The 27,040-nt window shown below is 45.8% G+C and overlaps 1 protein-coding gene across 1 annotated transcript in view; it reads right to left on the reverse strand.

The window, feature by feature from the left end:
• The window catches only part of LPCAT3 (lysophosphatidylcholine acyltransferase 3), a 32,087-nt gene extending 8,156 nt beyond the window's left edge, over positions 1-23,931 (reverse strand). The window contains exons 1-9 of the mRNA XM_075842931.1: positions 23,717-23,931; positions 22,842-22,949; positions 12,734-12,840; positions 12,541-12,634; positions 10,313-10,350; positions 8,980-9,158; positions 8,795-8,903; positions 3,237-3,323; positions 2,378-2,544 (exon numbers count right to left, since the gene is read on the reverse strand). Coding sequence (XP_075699046.1) covers positions 2,378-2,544; positions 3,237-3,323; positions 8,795-8,903; positions 8,980-9,158; positions 10,313-10,350; positions 12,541-12,634; positions 12,734-12,840; positions 22,842-22,949; positions 23,717-23,810 — 983 coding nt within the window. The 5' untranslated portion in view covers positions 23,811-23,931. The remainder of the gene's footprint in view (positions 1-2,377; positions 2,545-3,236; positions 3,324-8,794; positions 8,904-8,979; positions 9,159-10,312; positions 10,351-12,540; positions 12,635-12,733; positions 12,841-22,841; positions 22,950-23,716) is intronic.
• Between the last annotated feature and the right edge of the window lie 3,109 nt (positions 23,932-27,040).

Raw genomic sequence — 27,040 nt, forward strand, 5'->3', positions numbered from 1 at the left:
ACCTCTCCAAACCTGGCATGCTGCCTAAAATATATTCTAATAAAAAAGAGGACTCAAAATGCACTAGGTGCTTCTTTGCTTCTAGGGCTTGTGTTTTAGTCCACGAGCGCTCTAGAGCCACATGTGGGACATTTCTAAAAACTGCAGAATCTGGACAATACATATTTAGTAGTGTTTCTCTGGTAAAACCTTCTCCGATACAGAAAAAAAAAATGAATAAAATTGAAATTCAGCAAGAAAAATGAAATTTGCAAATTTCACCTCCACTTTGCTTTAATTCCTGTGAAATGCCTGAAGGGTTAAAAAACTTTCTAACTGCTGTTTTGAATACTTTGAGGGGTCTAGTTTTTAAAATGGGGTGTTTTATCAGGGTTTCTAATACATAGGCCCCACAAAGCCACTTCAGAACTCAAGAGGTACCTTAAAAAAAAGGCTTTTGAAATTTTCTTAAGAATATGAGAAATTGCTGTTTATGTTCTAAGCCTTGTAACGTCCAAGAAAAATAAAAGAATGTTCAAAAAACGATGCCAATCTAAAGTAGACATATGGGAAATGTGAACTAGTAACTATTTTGGGTGGTATAACCGTCTGTTTTACAAGCAGATGCATTTAAATTCTGAAAAATGCAATTTTTTCAAAATTTTCTCTAAATTTTGCAATTTTTCACCAATAAACACTGAATATATCGACCAAATTTTACCACGAACATGAAGCCCAATGTGTCACGAGAAAACAATCTCAGAATCGCTTGGGTAGGTTTAAGCATTCCGACGTTATTACCACATAAAGTGAAATATGTCAGATTTGAAAAATGAGCTCTGAGCCTTAAGGCCAAAACTAGGCTGCGTCCTTAAGGGGTTAAAGGAGTTCAGCTAAGATGTTAGGAGTGTGTCTGTCAACAAGCCTGCTGACTGTTTCCAGTAAAAAAACAGATTTGCCAGTGCAGCTCTGGAGTATAATACAGGATGTAACTCAGGATCAGTACAGGATAAGTAATGTAATGTATGTACACAGTGACTCCACCAGCAGAATAGTGAGAGCAGCTCTGGAGTATAATACAGGCTGTAACTCAGGATCAGTACAGGATAAGTAATGTAATGTATGTACACAGTGACTCCACCAGCAGAATAGTGAGTGCAGCTCTGGAGTATAATACAGGATCAGTACAGGATAAGTAATGTAAAGTACGTACACAGTGACTCCACCAGCAGAATAGTGAGTGCTTCTCTGGAGTATAATACAGGATATAATTCAGGATCAGTACAGGATAAGTAACGTATGTACACAGTAACCAGCAGAATAGTGAGTACAGCTCTGGAGTATAATAAAGGATGTAACTCTGGATCAGTGCAGGATAAGTAATGTAATGTATGTATGTACACAGTAACCAGCAGCAGAATAGTGAGTGCAGCTCTGGAGTATAATACAGGATGTAACTCTGGATCAGTACAGGATAAGTAATGTAATGTATGTACACAGTGACTCCAGCAGCAGAATAGTGAGTGCAGCTCTGGAGTATAATACAGGATGTAACTCTGGATCAGTACAGGATAAGTAATGTATGTACACAGTGACTCCACCAGCAGAATAGCGAGTGCAGCTCTGGAGTATAATACAGGATCTAACTCTGGATCAGTACAGGATAAGTAATGTAATGTATGTACACAGTGACTCCACCAGCAGAATAGTGAGAGCAGCTCTGGAGTATAATACAGGATATAACTCAGGATCAGTACAGGATAAGTAATGTATGTACACAGTGACTCCACCAGCAGAATAGTGAGTGCAGCTCTGGAGTATAATACAGGATGTAACTCAGGATCAGTACAGGATAAGTAATGTAATGTATGTACACAGTGACTCCACCAGCAGAATAGTGAGTGCAGCTCTGGAGTATAATACAGGATATAACTCAGGATCAGTACAGGATAAGTAATGTAATGTATGTACACAGTGACTCCACCAGCAGAATAGTGCGTGCAGCTCTTGAGTATAATACAGGATGTAACTCAGGATCAGTACAGGATAAGTAATGTAATGTATGTACACAGTGACTCCACCAGCAGAATAGTGAGTGCAGCTCTGGAGTATAATACAGGATATAACTCAGGATCAGTACAGGATAAGTAATGTAATGTATGTACACAGTGACTCCACCAGCAGAATAGTGAGTGCAGCTCTGGAGTATAATACAGGATATAACTCAGGATCAGTACAGGATAAGTAATGTAATGTATGTACACAGTGACTCCACCAGCAGAATAGTGAGTGCAGCTCTGGAGTATAATACAGGATATAACTCAGGATCAGTACAGGCTAAGTAATGTAATGTATGTACACAGTGACTCCACCAGTATAAAATGTCACATATTCTCACCTGGCCACCCAGTTATTGGTATTAATATTAAAACTGTTAATGGTTCCTGTGAATAGGGGCGTGGTCTCGAACAGCCACACTTTCATATTGGCACAGGCATCCCACTGCGTTTGACCATTTTCATCCTTGCCGTTATAGCCGAGGCCGGAAAGAATGCAGACGCCCTCCTGTAGGGAGAATGAGCAGAAACCCAGTGAAATGAACAGAATCCTCCTGAAGAAGTTCTTTCCCAGTAATTAGATATTCTGAATACGAACAATCAGGAAGTACAGGTTTTACTTAACAAATCATTCTCTTAAAGCGCACCGATCATTACAAATGAAAATCCCAATGAGTGAGGGGACTCATCCTGTTGAGCTCTAAGCAAATCAGATATCTTCTTGCTGCTCCCCCTCCCCTCATTAGGTTTCACTGGGGCACAGACACTGCAGCTGCGTCCCCTCCTCCCCCTCCGGTCTTCTTTTTACTGTTTTATACTAGACGGATTTTCGTGGACACTTAGACAGGGGAAGGGGAACTACAGGCTGCTGGAAGGCGAGGAATATGCCACTTGTATGACAAAGTTTCTTATTATCACACCTCCTATGTATGCATAAGATGCGATTTAAGCCGGCCATATGAAGAGCATTAGCCCAAAATCAGACCAGTGTCCTGGTATTTTTTTCTCTTTTGGTCATTAAAGGGCCATACACGCCAAGACCTCTGCAATAACGAATGATTTTCCCCTGGTTCCCCCAGCAATTGCTACTCACGTGGATATGCCACAGAGGTCTACGGTGGGAAAAACCCCTCTAACTAGATATACTCACCCACAGAGGTATAGAAAAACCCTAAAGAACTGTATCTGATCTGTACTTACCGTGACCAGCCAGCAGGTGACATACTTATACAGCATAATTTTGCCCCAAATCGTCATGTACACACAGCGGTACCAGAACGGTTGGTTCTAGAGAAAAAAGAAAATAATAAGAGTAAAAGGACGTGATCCGCCCTACAGTGTTGGACATATTTACACCGGTGTAACGTACGAAGGCTTCCTTCACACCTGCCGACGGAACGGAGCCCTGACACAGACGTGAACGAAGCCTTAGTCAGTCCTGGCACTCAGATTTCCTCCTAGACTTACAAAACATACGGATATGCTTCCTAAGATAGTGGCCATAGTGTGTATATGAGAGAGGGCAACTAGATTGTGAGAGAGGGCAACTAGATTGTGAGAGAGGGCAACTAGATTGTGAGAGAGGGCAACTAGATTGTGAGAGAGGGCAACTAGATTGTGAGAGAGGGCAACTAGATTGTGAGAGAGGGCAACTAGATTGTGAGAGAGGGCAACTAGATTGTGAGAGAGGGCAACTAGATTGTGAGATAGGGCAACTAGATTGTGAGATAGGGCAACTAGATTGTGAGATAGGGCAACTAGATTGTGAGATAGGGCAACTAGATTGTGAGATAGGGCAACTAGATTGTGAGATAGGGCAACTAGATTGTGAGCTCTTGTAGACGAAGGGTTGAAGAGGGCATTTAAGGCTATGTAGACTTTTGTAACCATCTTTTTGTAACTCCAATGTACGCCAAATAAAAAATGAAGCAATTTTACAATTAGTCGGTTTCCGTATACAGCTCCTATGCAGACCCAAGTGTCTCCATGCTTACAGACTACAAACAAACCCCGTGTAGTCGGATTCTAAAATCATGAGTTACCTTCTGCCCTCTACTGTCTGTAGGTCATCAAAGGTAGTAGAGTAGCGCATGACTGCAGGATCAGACTACACAGGGTATATTTTTAGCCTGTAACCATGGAGACACAAGCCCTCTTAGGAGCTGTATACCCTAAATGGTAGATTTCTAATGAAGACTGTTGAAGTTGTTTTCTTATTTCTGATGCACTGGAGCAATACGAGAAAAGTGTAACTGGTTGGAAAAAAAAGTGTTCATACCCTTTAAAAATAATCTTTATTTATAAAGCTCCAACATATTCCATAGGTCCTTTAAGAGCCGACACTCTGCAGGAGAGAGGCCCCCGCCCAAAGGAGCCGACACTCTGCAGGAGAGAGGCCCCCGCCCAAAGGAGCCGACACTCTGCAGGAGAGAGGCCCCCGCCCAAAGGAGCCGACACTCTGCAGGAGAGAGGCCCCCGCCCAAAGGAGCCGACACTCTGCAGGAGAGAGGCCCCCGCCCAAAGGAGCCGACACTCTGCAGGAGAGAGGCCCCCGCCCAAAGGAGCCGACACTCTGCAGGAGAGAGGCCCCCGCCCAAAGGAGCCGACACTCTGCAGGAGAGAGGCCCCCGCCCAAAGGAGCCGACACTCTGCAGGAGAGAGGCCCCCGCCCAAAGGAGCCGACACTCTGCAGGAGAGAGGCCCCCGCCCAAAGGAGCCGACACTCTGCAGGAGAGAGGCCCCCGCCCAAAGGAGCCGACACTCTGCAGGAGAGAGGCCCCCGCCCAAAGGAGCCGACACTCTGCAGGAGAGAGGCCCCCGCCCAAAGGAGCCGACACTCTGCAGGAGAGAGGCCCCCGCCCAAAGGAGCCGACACTCTGCAGGAGAGAGGCCCCCGCCCAAAGGAGCCGACACTCTGCAGGAGAGAGGCCCCCGCCCAAAGGAGCCGACACTCTGCAGGAGAGAGGCCCCCGCCCAAAGGAGCCGACACTCTGCAGGAGAGAGGCCCCCGCCCAAAGGAGCCGACACTCTGCAGGAGAGAGGCCCCCGCCCAAAGGAGCCGACACTCTGCAGGAGAGAGGCCCCCGCCCAAAGGAGCCGACACTCTGCAGGAGAGAGGCCCCCGCCCAAAGGAGCCGACACTCTGCAGGAGAGAGGCCCCCGCCCAAAGGAGCCGACACTCTGCAGGAGAGAGGCCCCCGCCCAAAGGAGCCGACACTCTGCAGGAGAGAGGCCCCCGCCCAAAGGAGCCGACACTCTGCAGGAGAGAGGCCCCCGCCCAAAGGAGCCGACACTCTGCAGGAGAGAGGCCCCCGCCCAAAGGAGCCGACACTCTGCAGGAGAGAGGCCCCCGCCCAAAGGAGCCGACACTCTGCAGGAGAGAGGCCCCCGCCCAAAGGAGCCGACACTCTGCAGGAGAGAGGCCCCCGCCCAAAGGAGCCGACACTCTGCAGGAGAGAGGCCCCCGCCCAAAGGAGCCGACACTCTGCAGGAGAGAGGCCCCCGCCCAAAGGAGCCGACACTCTGCAGGAGAGAGGCCCCCGCCCAAAGGAGCCGACACTCTGCAGGAGAGAGGCCCCCGCCCAAAGGAGCCGACACTCTGCAGGAGAGAGGCCCCCGCCCAAAGGAGCCGACACTCTGCAGGAGAGAGGCCCCCGCCCAAAGGAGCCGACACTCTGCAGGAGAGAGGCCCCCGCCCAAAGGAGCCGACACTCTGCAGGAGAGAGGCCCCCGCCCAAAGGAGCCGACACTCTGCAGGAGAGAGGCCCCCGCCCAAAGGAGCCGACACTCTGCAGGAGAGAGGCCCCCGCCCAAAGGAGCCGACACTCTGCAGGAGAGAGGCCCCCGCCCAAAGGAGCCGACACTCTGCAGGAGAGAGGCCCCCGCCCAAAGGAGCCGACACTCTGCAGGAGAGAGGCCCCCGCCCAAAGGAGCCGACACTCTGCAGGAGAGAGGCCCCCGCCCAAAGGAGCCGACACTCTGCAGGAGAGAGGCCCCCGCCCAAAGGAGCCGACACTCTGCAGGAGAGAGGCCCCCGCCCAAAGGAGCCGACACTCTGCAGGAGAGAGGCCCCCGCCCAAAGGAGCCGACACTCTGCAGGAGAGAGGCCCCCGCCCAAAGGAGCCGACACTCTGCAGGAGAGAGGCCCCCGCCCAAAGGAGCCGACACTCTGCAGGAGAGAGGCCCCCGCCCAAAGGAGCCGACACTCTGCAGGAGAGAGGCCCCCGCCCAAAGGAGCCGACACTCTGCAGGAGAGAGGCCCCCGCCCAAAGGAGCCGACACTCTGCAGGAGAGAGGCCCCCGCCCAAAGGAGCCGACACTCTGCAGGAGAGAGGCCCCCGCCCAAAGGAGCCGACACTCTGCAGGAGAGAGGCCCCCGCCCAAAGGAGCCGACACTCTGCAGGAGAGAGGCCCCCGCCCAAAGGAGCCGACACTCTGCAGGAGAGAGGCCCCCGCCCAAAGGAGCCGACACTCTGCAGGAGAGAGGCCCCCGCCCAAAGGAGCCGACACTCTGCAGGAGAGAGGCCCCCGCCCAAAGGAGCCGACACTCTGCAGGAGAGAGGCCCCCGCCCAAAGGAGCCGACACTCTGCAGGAGAGAGGCCCCCGCCCAAAGGAGCCGACACTCTGCAGGAGAGAGGCCCCCGCCCAAAGGAGCCGACACTCTGCAGGAGAGAGGCCCCCGCCCAAAGGAGCCGACACTCTGCAGGAGAGAGGCCCCCGCCCAAAGGAGCCGACACTCTGCAGGAGAGAGGCCCCCGCCCAAAGGAGCCGACACTCTGCAGGAGAGAGGCCCCCGCCCAAAGGAGCCGACACTCTGCAGGAGAGAGGCCCCCGCCCATAAGAGCCGACACTCTGCAGGAGAGAGGCCCCCGCCCATAAGAGCCGACACTCTGCAGGAGAGAGGCCCCCGCCCATAAGAGCCGACACTCTGCAGGAGAGAGGCCCCCGCCCATAAGAGCCGACACTCTGCAGGAGAGAGGCCCCCGCCCATAAGAGCCGACACTCTGCAGGAGAGAGGCCCCCGCCCATAAGAGCCGACACTCTGCAGGAGAGAGGCCCCCGCCCATAAGAGCCGACACTCTGCAGGAGAGAGGCCCCCGCCCATAAGAGCCGACACTCTGCAGGAGAGAGGCCCCCGCCCATAAGAGCCGACACTCTGCAGGAGAGAGGCCCCCGCCCATAAGAGCCGACACTCTGCAGGAGAGAGGCCCCCGCCCATAAGAGCCGACACTCTGCAGGAGAGAGGCCCCCGCCCATAAGAGCCGACACTCTGCAGGAGAGAGGCCCCCGCCCATAAGAGCCGACACTCTGCAGGAGAGAGGCCCCCGCCCATAAGAGCCGACACTCTGCAGGAGAGAGGCCCCCGCCCATAAGAGCCGACACTCTGCAGGAGAGAGGCCCCCGCCCATAAGAGCCGACACTCTGCAGGAGAGAGGCCCCCGCCCATAAGAGCCGACACTCTGCAGGAGAGAGGCCCCCGCCCATAAGAGCCGACACTCTGCAGGAGAGAGGCCCCCGCCCATAAGAGCCGACACTCTGCAGGAGAGAGGCCCCCGCCCATAAGAGCCGACACTCTGCAGGAGAGAGGCCCCCGCCCATAAGAGCCGACACTCTGCAGGAGAGAGGCCCCCGCCCATAAGAGCCGACACTCTGCAGGAGAGAGGCCCCCGCCCATAAGAGCCGACACTCTGCAGGAGAGAGGCCCCCGCCCATAAGAGCCGACACTCTGCAGGAGAGAGGCCCCCGCCCATAAGAGCCGACACTCTGCAGGAGAGAGGCCCCCGCCCATAAGAGCCGACACTCTGCAGGAGAGAGGCCCCCGCCCATAAGAGCCGACACTCTGCAGGAGAGAGGCCCCCGCCCATAAGAGCCGACACTCTGCAGGAGAGAGGCCCCCGCCCATAAGAGCCGACACTCTGCAGGAGAGAGGCCCCCGCCCATAAGAGCCGACACTCTGCAGGAGAGAGGCCCCCGCCCATAAGAGCCGACACTCTGCAGGAGAGAGGCCCCCGCCCATAAGAGCCGACACTCTGCAGGAGAGAGGCCCCCGCCCATAAGAGCCGACACTCTGCAGGAGAGAGGCCCCCGCCCATAAGAGCCGACACTCTGCAGGAGAGAGGCCCCCGCCCATAAGAGCCGACACTCTGCAGGAGAGAGGCCCCCGCCCATAAGAACTAACACTCTTCATGGAATGGGAGGAGTGAATGCGCTTGTGTTGGCAGCGGAAATATCAATAAAGTTGCAGGTAATCGGTCACCCAGCCAGCATCTGAGCCAACACGGATATAAAGTGTAGCGTGATGCATTGTGGGTATCTATTTGAAGACATGGTGGAGCGTAGATTGTGTATGAGCCACGGACTATAGTTGTGGCAGAAGTCTTCTTGAAGAAATTCGTTTTCACGCTTAAAACCGGGAATGTTGGCAACAAGTCTAATAGATCCGGGGCAGGGAGTTCCACAGAACGGGTGCAGCACGGGAGAAGTTCTGCAGACGGGAGTGAGAGGATCTAATATGGGGGGGGTGAGGGTCTTCGGTTACCGGCTGAGCAAAGAGCACAAGTGGACTGGTAAATAGAGAGGAGATATTTTGCCGCACTCCATGCACTTATTACTGTCCTGCCCCATACATCAGTCAGAGGTTACCCCTCCCCCACACTTGGAGTCAGGACAATAATGGGCCATTATCTATTTTTTTTTCTAGCTCCTCTAATGATAGGTTTACACCAGGACGAGGGAGGGACAGGTCCCTTATACTCACCGCATACTCGTCTGTCAGGAAGTAGCTGTCAGGCAGGTAAGGGCCAAACACCATGTATGTGGTCAGGAATAAGAGTCCAAGGCACAGACGCTGCATCGCTGGCTGGATGCTGCAGACGTAAAATAAAAGGGTCACTCAGGGCGCCAGGCTGGACGACAGCCCCCCATGGAAGATCCTCTCCTCACCTGTTGGGTTTCTGCCCCTCCACATCGGTCAGCTCACCGGTCACCAACTTCATGTAATTGCACATAGAAAACTGGGGTCCAACTAAAAACCCCCCATAGTAGTAGGAGAAGCCACAGACCTCCAGCAAGGTGGGCACTCCAGGCACTGCATAGCGCTGCTGCTCCGGCGTTAGTGATGTCTGCCAAGAAGAGAGTTAACTCAGAATCTGCCATAAATCTGCGGATTTAAAAGGAACACTCCAGGCAAAACTGATACCGTATGTTATTCTAGAGCTGGGCATGAGGGGGCAAAGGGACCCCGTGTCATCATCTTCAGGCCCTGCACTAGGTATAAGACACTGCATCTATTTTGCTGGAGTGTCCCTTTAATCACTCTCTAATATACTGTGTGCGTCTCTAAATCTAAACAAGAATATTTCTATTCACTGACAACAAGCAGAGACCTTGTTAAATAGTGAAGAATTAAAACCCAAAATACATCGACAGAATACAGGCTGCTGCCAATGACTTCTGTGTCCTGGAGAATGTTTTAGGGAATGTCTAATTATGCGATTGCCTCATTTACAATGGAAGGCTCACATGAACGCCAATACGCCTTTTTTCCGTCAGTCGTTAATGGGCCTTATTCTAGAGCGCGGTCTTTCTTAGCGCCGCGCATAATAACGGCTGCTGCCAGGCACTCGCATAATAAGCCAGAAACCGTTTCTCCCTTCCTGATCGCTCTATACTCATATGAGCTCTATGTATGCAATGGATGACGCGGCGCTTTGTTTTCACTTTACCTAAATGTAAAAAAATATTTTGAATGTGGAAAAACAGTAAAAAAAAATTTTTACGAAAAGACAAAAAAAAAATCAAAAAAAAATCACATTAATAACCTAAAATAAAAAAAAACAAAAAAAAAAACGGAAATTGTTTGTGTTTAAGGCCCAAAACAGCTTTAGTATTAAGGGGTTAACGGGCTCATGAGTGAAGACGACGGTAACACTGGGGCTAATAACACTTTGAGTAAAAATATTAAATTCTCTTTCTTTTCCTCGATGGCGTGCATTCCTCTAAACCAAGACGGACTGTAAATGTTACTGTACTAGAGACGCGTCTGAGAACCGCGGCTTTCGAGTACTATATAAACATTGGATTAGATAGACGGCTCAGCGGATGTGTGTGTAACAAGAGCCAGCCTGACAGGTAACACCCTGGCACAGCGACAGGAGGAGATACGGAGGGCTGAATAATTGCAACAATTCTCCTTGGACAGTGTTCAGGGTAATGACAGATGCAGCATAACCTGGCCGAGTGACAGAGGATACGCAGGAAGACACACCGTACACACCTTGGCTTTCCCTCCGTCGTAATAATCAAAAGCGAGTCCTGCAAAAGGTGAAGAGGGGGCCAAAGTGAGTGCGGGCCGAGTATATATATATATATATATCTATCTCACATACAACTCTGGTGACTGTCACGTACAATGTCAATTGGATATTACTTTAATAAAGACTAATCATTATACAATTAAATGTTCTACAACTTTCCAATATACTTTGCGTTCCAATTCCTCACCCTTTTCAAGATCTCGGTTTGCTTTCGGTGAATGGGAACAGTCCGGTTTAGGAACAGAGGCTGAAATCCTGTACAGACCTAAAACTTGTCACAGCTCAGGGCTTGTTACAATTGTATCCAGTCTAGACAGCGATCTATGAGCTGCACAGTCAGGACTCCAGGGCTGATAGTTTGTTGCAATGTATCAGTGCAGGTACAACATAAACTATCAGGACAGAAGAGAGATCGTAGCGGCTGGTATGTTTTGATGGTTTAGACTGGATGCGAGTGTAATAAACCTACAGCTCTGAGAAGTATTAGGTCGGTACTGGTTTCTAGGCACAAAGCAAAATCAGAGATATTAAAATTGGTGAGGAAGGGAAACCCAAAAATATTTTAGAAGGATGCAGAACTTTTCATTAGATGAAGATTAAGCTTTGCTGAAAACTGGAAAACCCCCAATATCACTTCTGTCACCTGCTCTCCCCCAACCTCACCCCCCTTCCGGGAGCAGTACACCAGCATAATAACCTCTTCCATTGCATCATACGCCAGCCACATCGCAAGTTGCATATCCATCTAATATATCACTGCTGTCGTACATTGCGGGATATACAAGGTAGCACTACATCCACACTAGATGTCAGGCAGTAGAATTGTGAATGCAGCTCTGGATGTGATTGCAGCATAAGAAATAATATCCCGGCAGGGCAGTACCAGAGAAAACAAAGTCACTGAAATTGTATGTAGATTCACACTGTACACTAGAGCAGAGAAAAGAGGCTAGTGTTTAGTTGGGGGAGGAAAGGGGGGGATTGGGCATGGACCTACAGATGTCACCATATATAAGCAATTCCATAATATAAATTGTATGTCCACCTATAGACCGAATCTACAACGTTTCTATTACTAAATTGTATTACTTATCTTGTACTGATCCTGAGTTACATCCTGTATTATACTCCAGAGCTGTACTCACTATTCTGCTGGTGGAGTCACTGTGTACATACATTACATTACTTATCCTGTACTGATCCTGAGTTACATCCTGTATTATATTCCAGAGCTGCAGTCACTATTCTGCTGGTGGAGTCACTGTGTACATACATTACATTACTTATCCTGTACTGATCCTGAGTTACATCCTGTATTATACTCCAGAGCTGCACTCACTATTCTGCTGGTGGAGTCACTGTGTACATACATTACATTACTTATCCTGTACTGATCCTGAGTTACATCCTGTATTATACTCCAGAGCTGCACTCACTATTCTACTGGTGTAATCACTGTGTACATACATTAATTATCCTGTACTGATCCTGAGTTGCATCCTGTATTATACTCCAGAGCTGCACTCACTATTCTGCTGGTGGAGTCACTGTGTACATACAATACATATCCTGTACTGATCCCGAGTTACATACTGTATTATACTCCAGAGCTGCACTCACTATTCTGCTGCTGGAGTCACTGTGTACATACATTACATTACTTATCCTGTACTGATCCTGAGTTACATCCTGTATTATATTCCAGAGCTGCACTCACTATTCTGCTGCTGGAGTCACTGTGTACATACATTACATTACTTCTCCTGTACTGATCCCGAGTTACATTCTGTATTATACTCCAGAGCTGTACTCACTATTCTGCTGGTGGAGTCACTGTAATATACTCCAGAACTGCATTGCAAATTCTGCTGGTTGTTACTGAAAACAGTCAGTAGTCTTGCGGACAGATACATACACCCCGGACAACTTAGCTTAGCTCCTATATAAAGCCGGTGGGGGAAGTTTATTTCCTCCACGACCTATGGTTTAAACTTACAGCAACAGCAACAAACGGGAATGGACATGCTCATAGTCCCATTTGTTTCTATAGGAGAGCGGCCATCATTAGTTTTGAGATCCGGAGATCGAAGCTACAAGCAAGTGGGGTAAAGTATTCGGAAGAAGTGTCAAAGAACAAGAGGAGCAACGTAAACGGCAGATTTTCCTTCCTGCCAAGAACAATACTCACCAATCAGTTTGAGTGTCAGAACGCAGTGCGGCATCGTCCACTTGATGTCATAGTCATCCGTGGCTGTGTAGTAATAGCCAGACAATAGATAGCCCTGTCACCAGAAAGACCAGCGTCAGTAAACCCAGATATAGCAGTGTTACCTTAGTCAAGTCTGTAGGGGGCGCTACGAGACACGACACTGATCACTCACCATCTGGAGGCAAAAACTGGTTAACACCGCTGTGACCGTCCGCCCCATGAGACGAAGGATGAGGAAATGTAGTACAATACATAACAGCGAGTGGTACAACTGAGAGCCTAAGAGAGAAAACACATCACACTATCAAACTAACGTACATAGGGGGCAGTATTATAGTAGTTATATTCTTGTATATAGGTGGCAGTATTATAGTAGTTATATTCTTGTATATAGGGGCAGTATTATAGTAGTTATATTCTTGTATATAGGTGCAGTATTATAGTAGTTATATACTTGTATATAGGGAGCAGTATTATAGTAGTTATATTCTTGTATATAGGGGCAGTATTATAGTAGTTATATTCTTGTATATAGGTGGCAGTATTATAGTAGTTATATTTTTGTATATAGGGGGCAGTATTATAGTAGTTATATTCTTGTATATAGGGGGCAGTATTATAGTAGTTACATTCTTGTACATAGGGGGCAGTATTATAGTAGTTATATTCTTGTATATAGGAGCAGTATTATAGTAGTTATATTCTTGTATATAGGGGCAGTATTATAGTAGTTATATTCTTGTATATAGGGGCAGTATTATAGTAGTTATATTCTTGTATATAGGAGCAGTATTATAGTAGTTATATTCTTGTATATAGGGGCAGTATTATAGTAGTTATATTCTTGTATATAGGGGCAGTATTATAGTAGTTATATTCTTGTATATAGGAGCAGTATTATAGTAGTTATATTCTTGTATATAGGGGCAGTATTATAGTAGTTATATTCTTGTATATAGGGGCAGTATTATAGTAGTTATATTCTTGTATATAGGAGCAGTATTATAGTAGTTATATTCTTGTATATAGGAGCAGTATTATAGTAGTTATATTCTTGTATATAGGGGGCAGTATTATAGTAGTTATATTCTTGTATATAGGGGGCAGTATTATAGTAGTTATATTCTTGTATATAGGAGCAGTATTATAGTAGTTATATTCTTGTATATAGGGGGCAGTATTATAGTAGTTATATTCTTGTATATAGGAGCAGAATTATAGTAGTTATATTCTTGTATATAGGAGGCAGTATTATAGTAGTTATATTCTTGTATATAGGGGCAGTATTATAGTAGTTATATTCTTGTATATAGGAGCAGTATTATAGTAGTTATATTCTTGTATATAGGGGCAGTATTATAGTGGTTATATTCTTGTATATAGGAGCAGTATTATAGTAGTTATATTCTTGTATATAGGAGGCAGTATTAGAGTAGTTATATTCTTGTATATAGGGGCAGTATTATAGTAGTTATATTCTTGTATATAGGAGCAGTATTATAGTAGTTATATTCTTGTATATAGGAGGGCATATTATAGTAGTTATATTCTTGTATATAGGGGGCAATATTATAGTGGTTATATTCTTGTATATAGGAGCAGTATTATGGTAGTTATATTCTTGTATATAGGGTCAGTACTATAGTAGTTATATTCTTGTATAGAGGAGGCAGTATTATAATAGTTATATTCTTGTATATAGGGGCAGTATTATAGTAGTTATATTCTTGCATATAGGAGAAGTATTATAGTAGTTATATTCTTGTATATAGGGGCAGTATTATAGTAGTTATATTCTTGTATATAGGAGGCAGTATTATAGTAGTTATATTCTTGTATATAGGGGCAGTATTATAGTAGTTATATTCTTGTATGTAAGGGCAGTATTATAGTAGTTATATTCTTGTACATAGGGGCAGTATTATAGTAGTTATATTCTTGTATATAGGAGCAGTATTATAGTAGTTATATTCTTGCATATAGGAGCAGTATTATAGTAGTTATATTCTTGTATATAGGAGCAGAATTATAGTAGTTATATTCTTGTATATAGGGGGAAATATTATAGTGGTTATATTCTTGTATATAGGAGCAGTATTATAGTAGTTATATTCCTGTATATAGGGGCAGTATTATAGTAGTTATATTCTTGTATATAGGGGGCAGTATTATAGTAGTTATATTCTTGTATATAGGGGCAGTATTATAGTAGTTATATTCTTGTATATAGGGGCAGTATTATAGTAGTTATATTCTTTTACATAGGAGCAGTATTATAGTAGTTATATTCTTGTATATAGGGGGCAGTATTATAGTAGTTATATTCTTGTATATAGGAGCAGTATTATAGTAGTTATATTCTTGTATATAGGGGCAGTATTACAGTAGTTATATTCTTGTATATAGGAGCAGTATTATAGTAATTATATTCTTGTATATAGGAGCAGTATTATAGTATTTATATTCTTGTATATAGGGGCAGTATTATAGTAGTTATATGCTTGTATATAGGGGGCAGTATTATAGTAGTTATATTCTTGTATATAGGGGGCAGTATTATAGTAGTTATATTCTTTTATATAGGGGCAGTATTATAGTAGTTATATTCTTGTATATAGGGGGCAGTATTATAGTAGTTATATTCTTGTATATAGGAGGCAGTAGTATATTAGTTATATTCTTGTATATAGGAGCAGTATTATAGTAGTTATATTCTTGTATATAGGAGCAGTATTATAGTAGTTATATTCTTGTATATAGGGGCAGTATTATAGTAGTTATATTATTGTACATAGGGGCAGTATTATAGTAGTTATATTCTTGTATATAGGAGCAGTATTATAGTAGTTATATTCTTGTATATAGGAGCAGTATTATAGTAGTTATATTCTTGTATATAGGGGAAGTATTATAGTAGTTATATTCTTGTATATAGGCGCAGTATTATAGTGGTTATATTCTTTTACATAGGAGCAGTATTATAGTAGTTGTATTCTTGTATATAGGGGGAGGTATTATAGTAGTTATATTCTTGTATATAGGGGGCAGTATTATAGTAGTTATATTCTTGTATATAGGGACAGTATTATAGTAATTATATTCTTGTATATAGGAGCAGTATTATAGTAGTTATATTCTTGTATAAAGGAGCAGTATTACAGTAGTTATATTCTTGTATAAAGGAGCAGTGTTATAGTAGTTATATTCTTGTATATAGGGGCAGTATTACAGTAGTTATATTCTTGTATATAGGAGCAGTATTATAGTAATTATATTCTTGTATATAGGAGCAGTATTATAGTATTTATATTCTTGTATATAGGGGCAGTATTACAGTAGTTATATTCTTGTATATAGGAGCAGTATTATAGTAGTTATATGCTTGTATATAGGGGGGCAGTATTATAGTAGTTATATTCTTGTATATAGGGGGCAGTATTATAGTATTTATATTCTTGTATATAGGGGCAGTATTATAGTAGTTATATGCTTGTATATAGGGGGCAGTATTATAGTAGTTATATTCTTGAATATAGGAGGCAGTATTATAGTAGTTATATTCTTGTATATAGGGGGCAGTATTATAGTAGTTATATTCTTGTATATAGGCACAGTATTATAGTAGTTATATTCTTGTATATAGGGGGCTGTATTATAGTAGTTATATTCTTGTATATAGGAGCAGTATTATAGTAGTTATATTCTTGTATATAGGCACAGTATTATAGTAGTTATATTCTTGTATATAGGGGTAGTATTATAGTAGTTATATTCTTGTATATAGGAGAAGTATTATAGTAGTTATATTCTTGTATATAGGAGCAGTATTATAGTAGTTATATTCTTGTATATAGGGGAAGTATTATAGTAGTTATATTCTTGTATATAGGCGCAGTATTATAGTGGTTATATTCTTTTACATAGGAGCAGTATTATAGTAGTTATATTCTTGTATATAGGGGGAGGTATTATAGTAGTTATATTCTTGTATATAGGGGGCAGTATTATAGTAGTTATATTCTTGTATATAGGGGCAGTATTATAGTAGTTATATTCTTGTATATAGGGGGCAGTATTATAGTAATTATATTCTTGTATATAGGAGCAGTATTATAGTAGTTATATTCTTGTATAAAGGAGCAGTATTATAGTAGTTATATTCTTGTATAAAGGAGCAGTATTATAGTAGTTATATTCTTGTATAAGGGCGGGTTCACACATAGCGGATTTTCACTTAAATTCCGCTGCGGACACTCCGCAGCGTTAATCCGCAGCGGAGCCGTTTCTCCATTGACTTTCACTTTAATTTCGCAGTGTTCGTTTACACGATGCGTACAATTCCGCTGCGGAGCATAGGCTGCGGAGCGGAATGTGGTGTCCGCAGCATGCTCTGTCTGTTGCGGACTGGTTGCGGACTCATGGCGGAATTTCTCCATTGACTTCAATGGAGATTCTAAGTTCCGCAATGAAGTCCGCAGCTGTCATGCACATGTTATGTGTGGTGCGGAGCGTATTGGTTTTTTAACATGACATTTCTTCATTCTGGCTGGACCTATGTATTTCTAGGTCTACAGCCAGACTGAGGAAGTCAATGGGGCTCCCGTAATGACGGGAGCGTTGCTAGGAGACGTCAGTAAATAGTCACTGTCCAGGGTGCTGAAAGAGTTAAGCGATCGGCAGTAACTGTTTCTGCACCCGGGACAGTGACTACCGATCCCAATATACATGTATCTGTAAAAAAACATATAAGTTCATACTTACCGAGAACTCCCTGTTTCTGTCTCCAGTCCGGCCTCCCAGGATGACGTTTCAGTGGAAGTGACGGCTGCAGCCAATCACAGGCCAAGCACAGGCTGCAGCGGTCACATGGACTGGCGCGTCATCCAGGGAGGTCGGGCTGGATGCCGAAGGAGGGACGCGTCATCAAGACAACGGGCGGTAAGTATGAATTTCTTTTACTTTCACTAGGGAAAGTGCTGTCCCTTCTCTCTATCCTGCACTGAATAGGGAGAAGGGAAGCACTTTTCCTGCAGTCCGCAGCGGCCAGTCCGCATCAATTTTCTGCACATTTTGTGCAGATCCGCAGCCGTAATCCGCAACCCGGATTAGGTGCGGCATTGATGCGGACAGTTGCGGAGGAATTCCGCCATGTGTGGTCATGCCCTAAAGGAGCAGTGTTATAGTAGTTATATTCTTGTATATAGGGGGCAGTATTATAGTAGTTATATTCTTGTATATAGGGGCAGTATTATAGTCGTTATATTCTTGTATATAGGGAGCAGTATTATAGTCGTTATATTCTTGTATATAGGGAGCAGTATTATAGTCGTTATATTCTTGTATATAGGGGGCAGTATTACTGAGTAAAGGATAGAGCTCATGCCAATATAAAGAGAATATGAAGCCTGTGTTTTATCCTGATGCATGAGGAGGGACAGAATTATAAATTAAACACAATACATATGGTGATAAAAGACGACAAATCGGAAACTTCTAAAATTACAATAAAACAGAACTACTGAAATGGTGAACAGCGTCCAACAGGGTTGTGTTATTGAGTCTGTAATAAGAAATGACCTTCACGGTCACTAAAAGGCTAAACAGTAACCAGAGGGAGTGGTTCAGAGTAAATACATTGATCTGTTGATGTTCATACATTAATGATCAGTCCCCGCCCACTTCTATGCCCCTCCCACCACACAACATAAAAGGGCTCATCAGTGGATATTGGACGTAAAAGTGAATTTCCCCTTATTTAAAAAATAAATAAAATAAACATCATTTGAACAGGGTCTTTCACTAGTCGTCTTCTGTAACATTATTAGTTATATCGGCTTCAGGGAAAGCTGGGTGACTACCACTATGGCCTGTCACCCAACTTACATAGAATACTGAACAGCAAACCTGCCTAGATATACACCTGCTCGATACTTAGATGGATCGATGCACAACAAAGCTGATTTCTCTCTTTTCTTGGCCAATGAACGCCAAACCCCGACTACTGTTTCAGTAACACTTATTGCAAACAGGTGCATAAAATCAGGCACACAGATATGTAATCTCCATAGACAAACATTGCTAGTAGGATGGGTCAAAATACAGAGCTCAGTGACTTTACACGTGGCAATGTCATAGGAAGCCACCATTACTACAAGTCAACTAATTTAATCTCTGCTCTACGAGATCTGCCCGGTCACCTGTAAGTGCTACTATCTGCTAGATCTGCCCAGTCACCTGTAAGTGCTATTATTATCTGCTAGATCTGCCCGGTCACCTGTAAGTGCTATTATTATCTACTAGATCTGCCCGGTCACCTGTAAGTGCCATTATCTGCTAGATCTGCCCGGTCACCTGTAAGTGCTATTATCTGCTAGATCTGCCCAGTCACCTGTAAGTGCTATTATCTGCTAGATCTGCCCGGTCAACTGTAAGTGCTATTATTATCTGCTAGATCTGCCCGGTCACCTGTAAGTGCTGTTATCTGCTAGATCTGCCCAGTCACCTGTAAGTGCTATTATCTGCTAGATCTGCCCAGTCACCTGTAAGTGCTATTTATATCTGCTAGAACTGCTCCAGTCACCCGTGTTATTATTATTATCTGCTAGATCTGCTCTGGTTACCTGTACACATACGCTGCGTGAAATTCACTGACAGTAATGGGATCTTTAAAAAGTTCTCGTAGGGGTGATGATCAGGGGTCCAGATATTTTATATAGGAAGCTCGGATGTGTCATTAATTTGGTAGATTGGTCATTCATGAGTCAGGGAAAACTGGTGCACCGTTTGCAAGAGCGGCCATACTGATAGTTACCCAGCTTTCCCAGAAACAGATAATGAATAAATGATCTAATGGAGACATTGACAGACGGGGACGAGGACTGGGGAATTATTCTCTTTTAGGTGGGAATCCACGTCCTGATTTCCTTCCATAACATTATAAAGATTCCGGTGACGGACGAGCGGAGACGTCCCCAGATACGAGGTGTCTCTCCGCTACAAGACATCTGGATAAATTCTTAAGACAGAAATGACTGCACAGCAAACCTTCAGGGTGGGAAGCACCAGCCCGTGCCAGGAGCTCAGGCCGCGCCCGCACATCACAAAAAAAACTCTGTGCCGAAAAAGGCATCAATTATATTCTCCAAGCAAAATCCATGAAGTAAATAATCTGCTTGTGGCAAAACCGAAAGTCAGGAGGAATTAACGTACGCGAACGCCGCCGGCTCCCAAAGAAATCAGTGGGATCCGACACACCTTAAAGGGCCAGCGCACTGCCCGCTTCTTAAACCCCCAGTGTAATGTAAACTGGACTGTATCATTCAATGATAAAAAGTTCTGCAACTTTCTCATATATTTTGTGTTTCAATTCTTCATCATATCTCAAATCTCTGCTTGCTGTCAGCGAGTTGGAACATTCTTGTTTACATCTAGAGACTGAAAACTTCTCACAGCTGGAGTTTTTTTTTTTTACAATTGTATTCAGTCTAGACAATCCTCTGTGGGCTAAATATATCGGCAGCACAAAGCTCTCTCCTGACAGTTTTGTTACAATGTTTCAGTGCAGGTGAAATGTAGGTTGAAGGGAGTCGGTCACCAGAAATTTGCCTATCAAAGCAGCAGCGCAGTAATCTAGTGCCGCCCCACCTGAATATATAACGCTGTCTTTATCTTTTATATGAGCGGCTCCGTTGAAGTTATAATAACTTTAATCTTCAGTCCGACCCTCCCTCCCTTCTTTGATTGACAAGGCCAGGCAGTGTATAAGCCATGATCACCCCCCTGGCCCCGTATTCTCCTGAACGCGCCCGCACCTCGGCATTCGCAGTACAGTTTCACCAGTCACCCCGGTGCTGTACTGCACATGCGCCGATTCCGAGGCCAAGGCACGGGCGCGATCAGGAAAACACGGGGCCAGGTGTGATCGCGACGTCTACACTGCCCGGCCCTGTCAATCTAAGGCCTAGTTCACACAGAGTTTTTTTGGCACGATTTTTGACGCGGAAACCGCGCCAAAAAACAGTCGAAAGCGCCTCACATTGATTTCAATGGTAAGCGGATGCTTTTTTTCCCGCGAGTGGAAAAAGACACTTGCGGGAAAAAGCAGCATCATGCGCTTACTTCAGGAATTTGTCTCTGACCTCCCATTGACATCAATGAGAGGCAGAGAAAGTGGATTTCATTGAATTTTTTTGCCCGTGGCGCTTAATGGCCGCGGCTAAAAACACAGCGGAAAACACGGCAAAGATAGTGCACGAAGTTTAAAAACGGCCTCAAAACTCCTGAATTTTGAGCAGATTTGTCCACCTGCAAAAAAAACTCTGTGTGAACAAGGTCTAAGGAGGGAGGGATAGAAGGTGGAGTTGTTTGGAGCAACGGTGATGTCCTTGTTATTCCAAAAAGCTCATTTGCACATAAAGAATAAAGTGATCGCTGCCACGGAGCCACGCATCTGAAAAATGAAAACCGTGTTCTCTTCAGATGAGGCTGCGCTATGTTACTGCGCTGCTGCTTTGATAGGCAAATTTCTGGTGACCGACTCCCTTCAAGCAGAGGGATCCACCCTAGAGCGTTTCTTTGAGGTTAGGCTCCACGGTGACAATTGGTCGGCCAATCCGTTATTTTACCGCGACCGACTATCGAATACAGTTTTTTTTTAGACTGGCTTCACGCATAGTTTTTCACTGAATTTTTCATGTTTTTTTATAATACGTCAAATGTCACATTAAAGGGGTTTTCAGAGTTAATAAAAAAAATGGCCGGGGAGGGGGGGGGGGGATTCTGCAATAAATAAATGCGGCTATACTCACCTGACAGATCTGCCGACTCTCCAGAGAGGACGTGCCTGTATACCCACGTGATGGCTGCAATCTATCTCTGGCCACAGGGGACAGCACAGGACCGCCGAGGCCAGTGATCGGCTGCAGTTACCAAGTTGGTATACAGGCACGACATCGGAGGACCAGAGCGGCAGCGCTGGAACGCCGGGGATCTGTCAGGTGAGTATCACTTTTTTTTTTTGCCCTTTTTTTGATTAAAGGGGTACTCTTTTCGTGTTTACCAGAAGCAGCAGCGTACACATGCTTTGTGGCTGTGCCGGGGATTGCAGCTCCGTCTCATTTACTTGAGTAGGACCGGAACGGCAATCCCCGGCATAGCCGCTACGGACGTGTACGGCGCCGTGCCTGTAAACTGGGATAAGGCTGCGGTGATGTTCGCCGCGGTCCCATCACTCAGCGGATTGGAAGGGATGCCAAGATTCGGACCCCCACCAATCTAGTATTGATGGCCTATCCTAAGGACAGGCCATCAACATAAAACGTCCGGAGAACAGCTTTACAGTCTATAGTAAATATAAAAACGACATACACTGCGTTTCTGCTGGCGCCGTTTCAGCGGTGGCTTTTTCCTATACGCTTCTCTGTTCGACTTCAAAAACACCATGAAAAAAAAAGGCGTGTACAAAATGATGCTAGATTAAAGGGGTACTCCGAACAGACCTGGAGAACAGGTGGGGGGGTCACGCTGAATGAAGAGACAACCACATGCGCAGCCACCGTCCATTCAATCTCCACCCGGATGCAGCGGGACAGGTGACCCCATTCTCCAAATAAGAGCAGGTCCTATATATCAGACCAAGCCGTGAGGGAAAACAGATAATGATGTTTCCTCCCCATCTTCTAGATCTCTGCTTGCTGTCAGTAACCATCCCTATTAATCTCCAGAAGGCAGAAACATGTACAGATCTAATACTACTCACAGCTGAGTGTTTGTTACAATTATATCCAGTCTAATCAACTACACAGCCCGCACTCCAGACCGATACATTGTCGGCTCTGTTCGCACCTGCACCAGGAGGCCCCGTCGCATCTACATCATATTTGACGGTAGGGACAGCGCTGCACGCACCAAGACGGAGTCCGCCTGCCCCCACTGTAAGTCATTGGGGTCCGTCAGATGCCGCTGGTATCGGTCCTGCAACAGATGCGGCACTGCTACATTGTAAAACTATCAGGACTGCAGAGAGATTTGTGCTGCTGCTGCGTTTCGCTGACGGGATTGTCTACACTGGATACATTGTGACCAAGAACTATCTGTACAGATGTTCCCATTCACAGGAAGCAAGCAGAGCTCTTGATCATAGTGAGGAATTAGAACATAAAGTATATTAGAAAGTTGCAGATCTTATTATTATACTCGCCAGCTCCTTATATCGAGCGGCTACGGGTGGCTAATAGCCCGTCCACCACCGGCACCCGCTGTACCCCCCTCCCCCGACATACCGAAGTTGAAGTAGGCGATGCACAGGCCGGTCACCGTGTTGAACAGATGAATATGAGACGGCTGCTTCTTATAAAGGAAGTACCTCTGAAATAAGGCCAAGGGGTAACCTAAGAAAAGAGGAAGAAACGGAACGTCTGAGGACACGAAACACGTCATCACCACCTGTAGTCAGGACGTCGTCCATCACATCCCCCTGTATCTGCCCATCCCCCTACAAGCCCACCCGCCGTCCTACTAACACTACGCCGTTTAAGATCCCACCCAATACGCCGAACGTTCTGGTATACGGCAGATCTGACCGACGGAGCAGATGAACACGGGTCAGGAGCGAGCGCCCGCACACATGAAACGGTTAATGATAATCGTTACCTACAATCTGTAGATTTCACCGACTTTGATCGATCACGTCAATCATCTGATCGTAGAGAAGTCGGCGTCACATTGTGCAAGCAGCAGTCATTCCCAGATATCAAATAACCCCCGATTTTAAGACTCACGTCGTCGTCGTCCCCACTTTTGCGCTGCTTGGACTCGTATGATGTCACCCTCCTAGTCGCCATTTACTTCTACGTAAACACTTTATTCTGTAGACTCCATTACTGCACGACCCTCGTCGTATTTCACGGATCCCCCCCAGTCCTGGAATAATGTCCCTCCTGAGCCACCACATTTCTCACAACTTCCCCCTCCCCCACAGATCACCTGTTTGCTCTGACAGAACTGTCCCCCATAAAACAGCTATGACAGGTCTCCCCCTCAGGTCACATTACAGGGTGTCTCCCCCCCTAACATCACACTTAAAGGGGCTCTCCACAATTAACCCCTTCATTCCCACCTTCGCCCCTTAAACTTCAGCAGCCCCGCCAATTCTTACCGCTTAAGATAGAAAGGATAAGTCTAAGCGCAGCTTCCGAGGCCCCCAGTGCCTCCGCCGCCCCATGCAGCAGAGACCCCGAGGCCGCCGCCATCTTCCCGCTCCCCGCCGGGCCTGACTGGACAGAGCAGCCCCCACTGACAAGCCACGCCCAGGGCGGCGACTCTCAGCGACCCTACACGCCCCTACAAGCGCTGATTGGATCGGACGACATGAGGAGTATTTTCTGGGCGGGGTTTCAAAGGCAGTTACATGGCCAATGTCACCTGAGGGCGGAGCTATGACTATAGTAGAGTGACAGAAGGCGTGGTCGGACGCTGATTGGACGTGTCAGGGGAGGGGGTTACTAGCGGTCACTGTGTGGAGCGAGGAGCAAGGGTCACGTGATGTCACATGTAGGGGAAAGGTCAGCTGACTTGGTACTAATAAGCTGCTGCACCTGTGTATTATAAAGGTTATTATGAGCAACTCATAAGGGGGGGGGTGCGCAGAGTGAACATTGGACCGCGTGCACATTGGACTGTGTTAATAAAACCGCACCCTTCACACCACCGCTTACACCAATCTCCCCTTAAAATCCCCAAAAACACCTGTAGATATAAATCTACCAGCCACAAAATATTCTATTCAGCCATTTCTTAATGATATCTGTTCCTGGGAAAGCTGGGTGACAACCAATATGGCCGCTAACGCATCGCTTACAGTTTTTACAGTACATGAACGCATGCCATGTCATGTGACTCCCATAGACATACATTGATCGCCCTTGCTTGATACAGGGATGTAGCAATGTATAATTAGATACCATGTTTTCACTGTCTTACAGTAAAACTCTCCTTGTTGCCCATAGCAACCAATCACAGTGCAGCTTTCATTTTTCCAGAGCAGTTTATGAAATTAAAGCTGAGCTGTGATTGGTTGCTATGGGCAACAAGTTTTACTATTAGTAATATAAACGAGGCCTACTAGGTGTCAATGCCAGTGGGAGCTGCAACGGCGGCCATATTGGTTGTCACCCAGCTTTTCCCAGAAACAGATATAATTTAGGCCTCATACACACAGCAGAGCTGTGCGTGGATCCCACCATCTATCTCCAGATTGGGAGTCTTCCGCACGCTTTCCCGGCTTTTCCATATATCCCATAGCAGTAACTTCCATTCGTTGGCTGCATCAACAGGATGGTCAGGGGTCCGGGGCTGCATCAACAGGATGTCTCAGAGGTGGGCACCGCACCTGTCAGACATTTATGGCACATCACTGATCCCGACAACAATGGTCTAATGTCCTTTTGGTCCATTCACACGTTGCAGTCGAGGTGCGGTTAGAACCGTATAAAAAAAAACTGCATCGAAAAAGGGCATACGTTTTTACAGCGATATGGTAAAAACCACAACTGCACCAAATCTGGCCTGGGGTCTGTATTACTTTAGTGGGTCTTGGGTCTGTATTCAGGGGGTCTGTATTACTTTAGTGGGTCTGGGGTCTGTATTCAGGGGGTCTGTATTACTTTAGGGGGTCTGGGGCCTGTATTTAGGAAGTCTGGTCTGGGGTCTGTATTAGTTCAGTGGGTGTGGGGTCTGTATTCAGGGGGTCTGGTCTGGGGTCTGTATTCAGGGGGTCTGGTCTGGGGTCTGTATTAGTTCAGTGGGTGTGGGGTCTGTATTCAGGGGGTCTGTATTAGTTCAGTGGGTGTGGGGTCTGTATTCAGGGGGTCTGGCCTGGGGTCTGTATTCAGGGGGTCTGGTCTGGGGTCTGTATTAGTTCAGTGGGTGTGGGGGTCTGTATTCAGGGGGCTGGTCTGGGGTCTGTATTAGTTCAGTGGGTGTGGGGTCTGTATTCAGGGGGTCTGGTCTGGGGTCTGTATTAGTTTAGTGGGTGTGGGGTCTGTATTCAGGGGGTCTGGTCTGGGATCTTTACTACTTTAGGTGGCCTGGGGTCTGTATTCAGGGGGTCTGGTCTGGGGTCTGTATTCAGGGGGTCTGGTCTGGGGTCTGTATTAGTTCAGTGGGTGTGGGGTCTTTACTACTTTAGGTGGCCTGGGGTCTGTATTCATTATGGAGTGTGATGAAAGGGGTCATGTGAACTATTTAGGTTGGGGTAGGTTACATGTTCTATGGATCATAAGGTAAAAAATGTAGATAGAAAGATAAATAGATAAAAATAAAAAATACTTCTATACAACATATAAAATACGTGCCGGATTATTAAATGTTCTGGATTACTGGACACACAAATGTTTATCACACTGAAGGATAATCTGTCTCCTAATTGCCTTCTGGATCTGTTCTTGTAATTGCAGCACTGTGCCAGAAAAAAAAAAGTGTTGGATTATCAGATGCCGGATTATCAGACTTTCCGGACTCAAATGCCGGATTAATGGAATTTCACTAGGTAGATCTATACATATTTTCTATTTTCCAACATTACCGCTCATAGTCACATGACTCTACCGGATAATGCGCTGCGTCCTGATAAGGTACGACACCACCTCACACATCCCAGGGCTCGGATGACAAATAGCTTCTCGCTGTTATCAGCCGCCTCATCAGGTCTTTAGTTTCTCTTAGTTTAGCTTTGTGCTCATTATTAACCTGGACGAGTCTCGGACCGCAGATGAATGAGAATTTAGTGCAGCTCACTAAAAATAGTTCACAAAACACCAACATAAATAAAATGAGCACTCTATGAATTGCACTAATCATATGGGCACTGTATGGCACTATTCATATGGGCACTGGATGGCACTATTCATATGGGCACTGGATGGCACTATTCATATGGACACTGTATGGCACTATTCATATGGACACTGGATGGCACTATTCATATGGGTACTGTATGGCACTATTCATATGGGCACTATATGGCACTATTCATATGGACACTGTATGGCACTATTCATATGGGCACTGGATGGCACTATTCATATGGGCACTGTATGGCACTATTCATATGGGCACTGTATGGCACTATTCATTTGGGCACTGGATGGCACTATTCATATGGGCACTGGATGGCACTATTCATATGGGCACTGTATGGCACTATTCATATGGGCACTATATGGCACTATTCATTTGGGCACTGGATGGCACTATTCATATGGGCACTGGATGGCACTATTCATATGGGCACCGTATGGTACTATTCATATGGGCACTGGATGGCACTATTCATATGGGCACTGGATGACACTATTTATATGAGCACTGTAGACACTTTTGGTATGGACACTGGATGACACTATTCATATGGGCACTGTATGGCACTTTATATATGAGCACTGCAGGGCACTATTCATATGAGCCCTGTAGAACACTATTC

This window comes from Rhinoderma darwinii, chromosome 11 (assembly GCF_050947455.1).
Source record: "Rhinoderma darwinii isolate aRhiDar2 chromosome 11, aRhiDar2.hap1, whole genome shotgun sequence".
In the NCBI taxonomy this organism is placed as follows: domain Eukaryota; kingdom Metazoa; phylum Chordata; class Amphibia; order Anura; family Rhinodermatidae; genus Rhinoderma; species Rhinoderma darwinii.